Raw genomic sequence first — 12024 nt, 5'->3', positions numbered from 1 at the left:
GTAGTTTATATTGATTGAGAAGACATGGATTTAGATTGAATGACTAGCTCAAATTGGACTTCGGATGATGTTTCACTGTATGTGTATATATTGTATGTATGTATGTATATATGTACCAATTATCATGCCTCGACAAGGTGCTGGAAACGACAAAAGACAAAATCATAATCTACAATGACACCAGTTGAGAAAGACGCATGAAAAGACCGTTCTAAAATAACACGAACAGCGGGGACATAAAAACGCCTGACTTGATCCTGACCAGACATAGACTGGGAATGTCGAGCATGCCACTTCAAGAAGAAATATGTAGAGAGAGGGAAAGAGAGAAAAGGAATTTAAATAATTCCATTTTTCTTAACTCGCAAATACCACAATCGGGTGTATGAACAGATAGACAATAAGCTAAATAAAGGTATCACCTACCGCATTTATATCATCCAGCCGCTTCTGACCTTCATGCTGGAGCGTATTGATCTTTTTTCGGAGATATTCATATGTAAGCATAGTGGTCATGGCTGCAGGAACGGCTCGTATCAGATTGGTGCCTATTCCTGAGTAGAATGCACGCCATCCTTCCTCGCGAAGGATTGTTTGACATGTACGCCAGACACCGGCATAACGGGGTCTGTTTGGCATGCCGTCAGATGATGCGGCGCCAGGTGGTCGGCCACGATCGGCTGGCTGATCCAGTCCGCCTCGGAATGCGATTCCTTCGGGAGATGATGCTGGTGGATGTCGTTGTTGGGTTTGTAGTCGTGTGCGCAGTACTTCGTGAGGATATGTAGCGGTACTGGCGCATACTTTGCTGAGGAAAGTTGCCAAGGAAATCCCGACCCAGTGTGAGTCACCTTCATCCGGGTGCTCACCAATGCCATATCCCGTAAATGCCATCTTGAAATATTCATACAGTGGAAATTGAATGGCCACATGCGATAAACCGAGTAGGGCTGGCGTGAGGCCTGAGTAAAAAGCACGAACACCTTCGGTCATGTACATCTTTCGCGCGGCGTCCCATGAATTTCGATAATGCCAGGGAATGAAGCCATCTCCAGAAAGTCTACCTCCACTTTGCGACATTAATCTCGTTTTGATTACCCAAATAGGGTTCGTTACTATGGTTGAACAGGAACCAGCGGTAACGGATGCATACGTCCTTGACAACCACCAATTATCTTTACGTAGTTAGCAAGCTGTCAATCAACTTGTTGGGTGGAAAACATACCTGTCTTTGTTTCCCAAAAGTCCCTGGACTTATCATACACTGTAAGATAGACGGCCCATGTCGGCAAGTACCCAAGTAACATTGGTCCCAACCCTTGATATAACCCTCGAATTCCTTGACTCTTCCATATCGTCTTTCCCGTACCAATCATTCCTCTGTATATTTGAGCGGTCTCTGTTAGATGTTCCCCTCGCCTGCGTAAAAAACCACCTTGTGCCTGCAACTTAGTTTTGATGACGTCGAGAGGACATGTCACGATACCCGAGGCCACACCGGCCATTGCGCCGCAGAAGGGAGTGATGTAGAAACTCGGGATGTGTGTTGAAGCGATTTCAAGGCGTGTGAGCATCTTGCCGTAAGGCGTCGGTGCTGTCATCGAGGTGGGGAGGTGCGTCGAGGCATGGTGCTCGTGGTACTCTTGCTGCTCCGGGCTAACAACCGGCCTGGGTGCGCTGTCGTCGGACGACATTATCATTTCTGATCCGACCGATTAAGATACAGCGCTCAGGGCAGGCGAGAAGTCCGTTTTGGTCACCGGCGATTCACGGATTCGAGCATAACGGACTGCTCGAACCCGGAACGCAGACACCGGTGATGCCTTTTCAAGATATCCGTAGACTAAGAGAGCTACTTTGTGCAACGATAACTAGCCGATGATTTTTCTTTATTTGTTGAGACCGAGATGAAAGTCGATAGAAAGGGTGCTCGAGAGTGGAGATTGATCGAAAATCGAGATTAAAGAATCGAAGGTGGAGCTCGACATTTGTTGTAAGGCCTTTTTAGTGTGTACCGGCAAGTCCGTTGCTGACCGAGATTGATGCGAAGCAGACGGACAGGTTTGGCGTAGCGCGGGGTCTATCTTTTTTCCCCCTGTGCTATGATACGGAGAGTTGGTAATTAGCAAATTGTACGTGGGGATGAAGCAAAAGTAAAAACAACGTTGGCTGAGATGCCGAAAGACTAGAAATCGAATGGGATTGGATCTGCAGGGATCTGGTCTCGTGAACAAGTTGACTAGTCTTTCCTTCCTTCCCTTGACGATTGGGAGTCTTAGCAGCTGCATCAATTGTACGATAGCCTGCGGTCCAATCGGCCAATAGTGTGCGACCCCGGCGAAACGGGTTAGCCTGTTCTGGAACGCCGAATCTGAAATCTTCAATTGAAGAACGACTGAGAGATGGCACTCTGTACTTATGATTCTACATAGTATATGAGCTGTTATTAGGCCGAGTACTACTACGGGTCTTCTCATATGCTCAATTGCAAAAATACAAGAGGTATAGATGAGATGCGCTGAAGACAAAGCAAGCTACGTAGCAGTGCGCAACTGATGGGCATATAGCAGTTGTTGGCACAAGCACATGTCTGAAGAATTGCCATAGGTGTTGGCATACATAAGGACATGTGATATTGATTACAATTGAGACGAGCCTAAGTCTGTATGCCAGTAATTCCTGTATCATGACCTCGAGAAGTTCACGCTCTGCTACGTAGTATACTACAGAGTATAGTACACTCACTCGGGTCGTCCCGGCAAGCAACAACAGTTGATGCCTTAAAAGTTGTTCCTGCCTCAGGCCACAACGGACTTTTCCCGCACTAGCGTCCCGACGCCAAAACGTCGAGTGAACAACGACAGAGCAATCCTTGAAGCTTCAAGCTGTCGCTGCCTTCTCCCCTCACTCACCCCAACCAATCAATTGGGTTCTATCGAGACTGTCTGCATCATGTCTGTCCCTTCTCTCACCAGCTACGTCGTCAAGCGACCATACCTCAAGCGCTGGCTCCAGCCCATTGCTGAGTGGTACACCAACGCTGCCGGATACCGCCGTCTCGGATTGAGGTATATCTATCCCGCCTTTCGTTCAATACTAGTGCTATCTCAATCGTGGATATCTGAGGGGAAGTCATGGTCAATGCTGCTCAATGGTTCAGTTGGGAGATCGCCAGAGCTGGGCTTCGCCGCAGACTCATTCCGCCTGGATATCTCATGATTCGGGACAATTAGGCTAGAGATGCTTTTGTGAATTGGTCACTAACAAACACCTATTTAGGGCCGACGACCTCATTCCTGAGGAGAGCGAACTCGTCCAGCAAGCTATTAAGCGTCTTCCTCCCAAGGAGGCCTACGACCGTGTCTTCCGTCTCCGCCGCGCTTTCCAGGTGAGTCTCTACTATACGACTGCAAGCATTTAATTGCTATCGGCCATCAACTAATGATCACTCGCTAGTGCTCCATTTCCCACACTCTTCTTCCTGCCGAAGAGCAAACAAAGCCTGCTGAGGTGAGTTCAGGCATCCAATTCGATCAGAATACACACATATGACGTTTTTTTTCCCGTCTCGATTGAGCACAACGATAGTGTTTGAACGATGGATTCAGATACATTGTATCCAACATAGAGCAAACAGCTGACCGCTTTACAAATTTATATAGGACGTTGAATATCTCAGCCCCATCATCCGCGAACTCCAGAAGGAAGCCCAGGAACGTGAGGATTTGGACAACTTGATCGTGAAGCGAAAGTAAACCAACGATAACATGGTGGAATGACAAAAACAATATAGAGCGTTGTCTGCGGAATTGAATTGTTGTATTTGATCTTGCTTACCATAGTGATGGTAGTTGTGGTGGCGGCGATGGAGATGTGATATCAGATATGCTTTTGCTTTGAGTCGTAGAAGACGACTTGTGTACTCCATAGCTGTACAAAGAATCAACCTTCTCATTTCCTTTGTTGTTTAATTTAATTCGTTACTGGTGAGATAAGACATGTCATAATTTTATATACATAAATACGTACAATCTAGAAATCAGTTCATAACTGTAACATCTACCTCCTCCACCCTCCACATATACCACATAAATAGACTCCTATATCAGTATCAGCCATTGTATCCACTGTCCACAGCCTTCCCAACGAAACAGGGATCAACGTACCTATATGGACGAAACTTCTCGGCCAATTCCAACATGTCACTTTCAGACATGTACTTGAATTTCCCACCCCCTTTGGCTTTGAGTTTATTAACGTCTCTGCCGACAAAAGCGGCGCAGCCTCGTCTAGCAGATAGTCAGTATATAACAAGAGAATAAAGGAAGGATGATATAAACATACTGTACACCCAAATCCCCCGTTGAAAAGACATCCGTCCTCTTCAACGCAAAGCACGAAAACATCTCCACGGACCAACGACCTAATCCGCGCACGGCAATGAGCATCTCCATAACGTCCTCATCAGAGGCTCTGAGGAGCTTTTGGGTCGATAGTTCGCCATTGGCGAATTTCTCGGCTAGGCCTTGGATGTATTCTGCTTTGCGTTGAGAGAGGCCTGCGGTACGGAGAGTTGGGATGTCTAGTTTCGCTACTTGGGCGGGGGTTGGGAAGAGTCTTTTCGTCTTTGTCACATCTGTAGCTGCTGGCATGTCGTCACTTTCATTGTCGAATAAATCCAAGAATTTGTTCTTGATTGACCGCGCCGCTGCACCAGAGACCTGTTGTCCAATAATACTACTAACCAAACTGTCAAAGGGGTCAATTTTCTCTTCAAGCCCTTCCGGCGAAAAGAGGTGGCAATGATGCTGGTCAATGACGGGTTTGAGTCGGGCATCAACGCTAACTAAGTGTTCAAGTGCCTTTTCGAGCAGGGTTCCTGTTGTGGCTATAGGTCGTGGTAGACCTGTTTTGCTGGGCGAGGTGTCTTCAATGGATGGGTAGGCGACGAGTGAGGTTCCTCGTGGTGTGACTAGTGTTGCATTTGTCCTGTGAGGTTCAACGGGTCGATCAAGTCTTGGAGGTCGAGGCGGAGTTAATATGAGATTGTCTGCTAGTGATGCGATATCTTGCTGCTTTCTGGGTGGCGTTTGCGGCGTCGTCAAGACATCATCTGGAGCAGAGCCAGCAGTATCTTTCTCATGGTTCTTTTGGGTCGTCTTTCTAATTGGCGACTTTCTCGGTTTCTTGGTTATACCATTTGCATTGCTGGCTTTATTCTTTCTTTTGCTTATACTTGTGCTCGGGTTGTCCTTCGCAGTTGATTTCAATATCTCGGAAGATTTTTGGTTGGATACATTGCTGATCCTGGCTGAACGTCTTGGTGCCATATATATCGAGAAGAGTCGTGGAGTGTTACAGGTCTGCCTGAGAGTATATGCGACCTTGAGGTACCGGAACAGAGCCAGCTTGTATATTTTAAACCTTTGTACTTCCTTTCGTAATTTGTCAGTCCATTGATCAGCGTAATATATAAGTAACTGCTTGAATCTATTGATATGCTGACAGTGAGGTTGTCCAGGCTGCCATCGCGTTCTTGCACGCCAAGAGGCGCGTGGTCCCGTGCTCAAGGACGTCAATCTAGCCTTTTCGGGATACTATTAGATGCCCAGTGATCTTCTTTCCATTTCTAAACACCAACAAACCTCAGAGTAAGTGGAGTTGAATATTAAATTTGCGATTATAGTAATATAGCTACCAGCTAACTAATTAGTAACTGCTGCCTCCGTCTTAGATTCCACGGCATTGCAGCGGAACAGACTAAGAGAGGAGACCCTCTTGGCGAATCGGCGGTAGAAAATGGACTTGGAACAATACCGAGAAGGCTTGACTTTCTTGTAAAGCTTAACCTGATCCTACATTGCGATCTACAACAGTCAAGTAGCCGCCGCTACTGTGTTTACTAACTACGTAGCAGAAGGCTCGAAGTGAACTATCGCCCGCTGTGATGGACTTTGAATATCAATGGCCACGAGCGGCCGCGTCATAAAAATGTATCATCTCAGCCATCAATACGATGGCTTGCTTTGTTGGCGCATGATACATATGCATGTCTGAGTGCTTTCCCGGTCTGTATAAGATCTTGGTGGGAAATTGAATATCATTTGATTTATTAATTATTTTCTTTTTATATCATATCAATGATCTGACAGAATTGAGACAGACTTCGTAGAGAAATAAGGAGTGGCTAGTGAGAAATTCCTAGCACGTACTAACTCAATGCCGGTGTGGGTCAGGAACTTCTCTGAGTTCGCAGCTGGCATACGTGGAATGCCTGGCGATCGGTCGACTCCGGCAGTCCTTCGGAAGCAATTAGCACATTGATAACACATAGCTTAGGATCAATTGATAGTTGGCAATTAATACAAGGACAAGGCGCAGTGCATGAAGGCCACCGATCCTCAGTTGGGTGTCGGACAGCTAATCAGGGTAATCAACGAAGATCGCTATTCCGGCTAGCCTGCATCAATATTAATAGCACGGAGAAAGTAGTCTGTCTGGTCATCTTGAGCGTAGATTGTAACGCTGTCTGTCAATGCCACGCTCATCCATCAATGCGCCTTATTAGATACTCTCTAGTATGTAGCAGAGCTGTCTTTTGATTTCATCTTCTGGAATGAATATCAAATGCGGCAATCATCATGAATATACTATGTAGCATATCCAAGGAAGATTGCTAGAATTCCAAAGTTCCTGTAGTGCTATCTCGATCGAATCGGTTGGGTCCAGCGCCGTAGGTCCGTTCCAAGGACGCTTATTAATATGGAGCCGGGAGCGCCAATCAGCAGCGTTGTTGACGGGGTTCAAGGGTGAAGGTTGACCACAGACAGAAATAATAGCCCAAAGCGACAGCGCGTTCAGTATGTGGTTGATGTCAGAGGCTTGGATAAGGACGGCCTTTCCATCGACAAAGCATGGATAAACACTGAGTAGTGATTTACTCATAGGATAGTTCATTCCTAAAGTTAGGACAGATAAGCAGACTTTCCACGGTTCAGGCTGAGAGCTTCGCCGTGGTTAGGTTATATCTTATTTATAATTACTACGTACTGGAGTATGTAGTTACAGAGGATACTGTGTACACTGTACAGAGCAATCCATTCTTATTGATTGATAACGACAACGCCCACTGCCCAGACTCTAGACTCTCGAGTATCATCCATTCATCATAATAAGATACCGCCATCGTGTATCCTACGTATCTCTAATACGCCCGTCTCAGGTTTCCTTGTTTATATCCCCTGGCCGGCTCCACTTGGCGCCCCGGTACACGCCCTCCGATTGGCTTCTTTCCAGATTGGTCTCACCATTCCTCCTGGCCTTTCTCTGATTGGGGGTCGCCCCTGCCCACTCTGTCCCCGTTTTGTCTCCTTCTCTGTTGGCTCCTTCCTCAAATCTTTTTCCCTTCCCCGAAGAGAAACTCAAAACGTGCCTTCCGTCAAGTCACGACTTTGCTCTTGCAACTTCCTTCTTTCTTGTCATACTTCTTCCTTCTCCGGCAGCATTCCAAACCAGCCATCCACAGCTTCTCCCTCGTTGAAGCTTTCCTCTTCTTCTTCTTCTTCTGCACTCGTTCATCCCATCTTTGTTGTTGTGCTGTTTTCTACTGTATGTACTCACTCCCTCCTCTTCCACCCGCCCCTTGATTCGGCTTTCCACCACTCCATCGACTTGCTTCAATTCTGACCGAACCTCTTGATTTAGTATACATCACTCACCCTTAATATACCATACCAATTATACAGCATTTTGGTAAGTTTCTATAGTCCATCTATTTTGATTTCGTTGCACAACTGCGCGGCTTCCCGGCAAGCACGCAACTCCAGGACGAGAAGGAGAGCAGGCAGCATACCGTTGGTTTTCTCTATTGAACTCTGTTGTGTTACATCGTGCTGGGCCCTGGAACCCCGTGTTCGTGTCGATGCCCCTTGGAATGCAGACGAGCGGCCAAACAAAACACATGCACACGTTTTGCTTCGACTTGATTTGATTTCAATTCGATCATCAACTAATGGTCTTTCTCGATCAGATCTGTTATCACGACTTTACAGATTATACACACAATGGCTTTCTCCAAATACCTTGTTTCTGCCTTGATGGCCTCTGGCGCCGCCTATGCTGCCTCAAGTGAGTTTGGAATCCATGCATACGGGAGAATGCATATGGAAGACAATAAGAACAACGCTGACGGATCACTCTAGACAACTGCGGTAAAGCCGGCTCTATCACCAACATTACCTCCCAAGCCGATGCCGATTCCCTCTCCAGCTGCGAGACTTTCGAGGGTGACATTGTCATTTTGCCCCAGGCTGCGAATGGCCTTACATTCAACGGTATCCAGGAGATTACTGGTAGTTTGACCGCTGACGGTGCCACCAACGTTACCTCGATCTCTGCTCCCCGGCTGACTACCATTGGCGATGAGTTCGGCTTGTCCGGCATCATTCTGTTGACCTCGCTCAATTTCCCTGAGCTTCTCACTGTTGGCTCCATTAACTTCCAGGCTCTTCCCAACTTGCAGGCTTTTACCTTCACCAAGGGTATCAGCAAGGCCGGCAGCGTCGTCATCACCAACACTGGTTTGACTACCTTGGCTGGTATCAAGCTCTCTACTGTCGAGAATTTTGACTTGACTGCCAACACCGCTTTGATCTCCGTCAACGTCAACGACATCAAGAACGTCACCGGTAACTTGGTCTTTGCTGCCAACAACATGAAATTGATCATTGAGTTGCCAAACTTGGTTTCTGCCCAGAACATGACCTTCCGTAACGCCAGCTCCATCTCCGTCCCATCTTTGGCAAGTCTCGCCGGTGGATTGGGTCTTATTGGCAATTCCATCTCCAACTTCTCCGCTCCAAACTTGACCACCTGCGCCGACTTGGACTTTGATAACAACGCCAACTTGGTCGAGATCAGCATGCCTCAGCTCACCACTCTCACTGGTGGTCTTTCTGTCTCCAACAACGACAAGCTTGACATCATCTCCTTCCCTAAACTTTCCAAGGTCCAGGGTGCTATTGACCTCACTGGAGGCTATACCAAGTGAGTTCTATCCAACAAAATCTTAACTTAGGTGCCATAACTGACATTTTATATAGCGTGAGCTTGCCTGCTCTTACTCAGGTCAAGGGTGGATTCAACGCCGAGAGCACTGGAAACTTCTCTTGCAGTGCCTTTGACAGCCTCCGCGCCAACAGCGTCATCCAGGGTACCTACAACTGCACCCAGACCTCCCACCCCACCACCATGGATGGTAGCTCTGGCAGCTCTTCCTCCAGCTCCTCCTCTTCCTCCAAATCCAGCGGTGCTGCTGTTGCCAACATTGCCGTCCCCTCGATGGGCGTCACCGCAGTCTTGGGTGCTCTCTTGACTCTTTTGATGTAAAGAAATTCCATGAGCGGACCGTGATGTTTTCTTTTCCTGTCGGTCAGTTTATTTGGACATCTCTGTAAAGGCTGGTAATCGGCGATTTGTTGTCTGTTTCTGTATTGTTTATTCTCTATACTGCTGCTTTCGGACGCCGTTCTGCTCCCATCTCGCGGAAAATTGTTTTTGACTGTGTGAACCTTATGATAATAATCGATTCCTTCATTTAATTTCCTTGTGTTTGATTCTCAGTCGGGCTTGTACTTTAGATGAATGCATTGACAGTTTGCTTAGATCTGTATAACTAGTTAACTAAGTTAAGTTAGTTAACTACTAACTATGAGATTGTTATATAATACAAAGCTCTCCATATGTTTAACTAAGTTGGTTTACCAACCTAGTTATTGCATGTTTGACCGTACCAATCTCATGATCCATGCGTAAGATTGTGCAACTTGACTTGATTGTCTCCTCGTTGCACAGCGATCGTGTCAAGTCCCGTTAACTAGTTAGTTAATATCCTAATCTTTCCACTACAATGACGTAACACGGTTTTTTACTGAAGTGAACTATATTACTATTTGTCGCGTGGATGGAATCTTCGTAAGTTTTTCCTACTCCGACCTAGGTACCCATCTATACTTGCCATCATTATAGTTCAGTATGGCACATGGGAATGTTCAAAGCTTGGGAAATCCAGAGAAAGATTTAGGTTACCTGGTATCCAGAGGATGGGGAACAGATCCAGGATCGATAGTTATCGTATCGAAATCGTATCCAGAGACTCGGGTCAACTCGAGACAATACGATGTAGATGAGATTATCAGTTCCAATATCACTACGTACGTGTAGAGTAACTTACTTGGTCGTTAATTGACAGTAGCCAATTAGTCAGAAGAGGGGACTTGTGTTCGCATTCGCTCCCTCAATACCAAATCTCAGCCAAATGTTATGTATATACTTCTATGGAATCATAGTTTGCGCCGTCTATCCTCTAAGCATGCAAGATGCGCCGAACCTGGATACATGCTAAACTGATTCACATACACAAGATTGAGTTCCGTTGTAGCGTAGGTATACTACGTAGGATATATATCTAGTTCATGCCGTCGTCCCAATTAAGAAATCGAGACCCCCATGCCCTACGCCAGCATGTGCTCTACCTAAGTTTTTTTCTTCCCCTCCAATTTTTGAAACAGCCCACCGGTTCTCAATGTGGTTCCCGCGGATGTATATTGCTTGCTTCCAGGACCGAACGCCTTGCATGCATCTCAAAGTCAACCACTGGGCTAGACATGGGTTGTGCGTTATGGTTCATCGGGTGTATGGAGAGGTATCCAGGATTACGGGATTGTCATCGTCGGCGTAAGTTTTGTTTGCTCGTATGTACTTTCGAGGTTGTGTGGTCTTTTTTGTTTGTGGGGGTTGTGTTACCTCGTTTCAATGTTGCTCGACATACTACATATGTATATATATCTAGTGGATATGAGGCATATGCGCACATTCTCGGCTAACTGCTGATACACACACACAAAATCTAATGATTCCACAATTCCTCGCCTACTCTCTCCGTGGCGAGAAAATGAAACCTTCAAGATATAGTTTGATCAACTTGATCACCACTGACGAAAAAACCAACAGTGCGTGTGAACTTACACATGCCCGTGTCGCTACTCCGTACTCTCTTAAGGTATGTTAACCGGACCCAGTCATATTGGAGGAGAATTTTCTTATTTCTGCCTGGCATGCCATGTTCGTGGCGTCGATCTTGAATACGAACGATAGGACCGGATTGTTTCTTTTTGGGGGTGGACAGCCCGGATGCTCATCCGTGCTCCCGACTGCGGGTCTGTTGCAGTCAAGACTCTCAAGATTCGAGGGTTACCATAACTTACCAAGAGCATGGGTCTTGTTGGAGCTAGGGAGTCCTTGGAAGGTGAAAGTTTATCGGAGTGGACTATGTCTGTCCTTGGAGAATGGTGCAGTAGAACACGAATATAGTGCTTCAGCATGTACTCCGTAGCTATTATGTGTCCTACGTGCCGAACAAGCGGATTGTCCAATGTGATATACGGTTCTCATGGTATGGTTGCCATGAGTACGCCTTGTTGCACTGTCAATGATCAATGATCAATGCTAATAGTCTTTTGATTCCAGCAAGGACTTGCGAACGTGGGAGAAACGCCTCTGTGGAGTTCACCATAAACTGGCCTGCCTGAAAGTCGAGCCCACAGCCCAGCCCCCCTTAGCCCTAAACCTGCCTAGCAAACGCTCAGACACCAACACTAACTCTCGATGATTTCCTACACATTCTACACATCCGACTAAGGTCATGGTCTTGCTCACGAGAAAATATGACAGCTCTTAATTGACTAGCTCAACGGAGCCCCCAGTGCTCTGTTAGTCATCTCGCTAACTATGTTTGACTAACGTACAATCTACCTAACTAATGCCAACAGGAGTTTGATCTGGCTGGCTTACTGGACAGCTGGGAGGTTCGTTCTAACTTCTAAGGGATCTCTCTCCGATCAACGACTAGAACTACTCCGTCGTTATATGGATGGAAATTTCGAGGAGATGCGCCCTTCTATCCACATCCCAGCCATATGGTTCTGTACCCTGCTCGCTACCCCCTGCTAAAATTGCCACGATTCA

General features: G+C 46.5%; 4 protein-coding genes across 4 annotated transcripts; 2 read left to right on the top strand and 2 right to left on the bottom strand.

Annotated features, from left to right (window-relative positions):
* Nucleotides 1–405: 405 nt before the first annotated feature.
* Nucleotides 406–1694, bottom strand: EYB26_001263 (uncharacterized protein; the record flags this gene model as incomplete). Its single annotated transcript, XM_054260574.1, has 2 exons — nt 406–1175; nt 1226–1694. 2 exons carry the CDS (start codon nt 1692–1694, stop codon nt 406–408), a joined length of 1239 nt encoding a protein of 412 aa, XP_054116549.1.
* A 1258-nt stretch (nt 1695–2952) lies between these two features.
* EYB26_001262 (uncharacterized protein) lies at nt 2953–3755 on the top strand (the record flags this gene model as incomplete). The annotated part of the gene is made up of 4 exons (XM_054260573.1): nt 2953–3068; nt 3280–3388; nt 3457–3510; nt 3663–3755. The coding sequence occupies 4 exons, from the start codon at nt 2953–2955 to the stop codon at nt 3753–3755; spliced, it is 372 nt and encodes a 123-aa protein (XP_054116548.1).
* Nucleotides 3756–4039: 284 nt separating this feature from the next.
* On the bottom strand, nt 4040–5330 carry EYB26_001261 (uncharacterized protein; the record flags this gene model as incomplete). Its single annotated transcript, XM_054260572.1, has 3 exons — nt 4040–4100; nt 4167–4289; nt 4345–5330. 3 exons carry the CDS (start codon nt 5328–5330, stop codon nt 4040–4042), a joined length of 1170 nt encoding a protein of 389 aa, XP_054116547.1.
* A 1432-nt stretch (nt 5331–6762) lies between these two features.
* On the top strand, nt 6763–9387 carry EYB26_001260 (uncharacterized protein; the record flags this gene model as incomplete). Its single annotated transcript, XM_054260571.1, has 7 exons — nt 6763–6809; nt 7503–7608; nt 7705–7752; nt 8030–8127; nt 8202–8210; nt 8269–9045; nt 9102–9387. 7 exons carry the CDS (start codon nt 6763–6765, stop codon nt 9385–9387), a joined length of 1371 nt encoding a protein of 456 aa, XP_054116546.1.
* Between the last annotated feature and the right edge of the window lie 2637 nt (nt 9388–12024).

This window comes from Talaromyces marneffei, chromosome 1 (genome assembly GCF_009556855.1).
Source record: "Talaromyces marneffei chromosome 1, complete sequence".
NCBI classification, from domain to species: domain Eukaryota; kingdom Fungi; phylum Ascomycota; class Eurotiomycetes; order Eurotiales; family Trichocomaceae; genus Talaromyces; species Talaromyces marneffei.
Note: the sequence above shows the minus strand (reverse complement) of the source record. Positions and strands in the feature narration are given on the sequence as shown.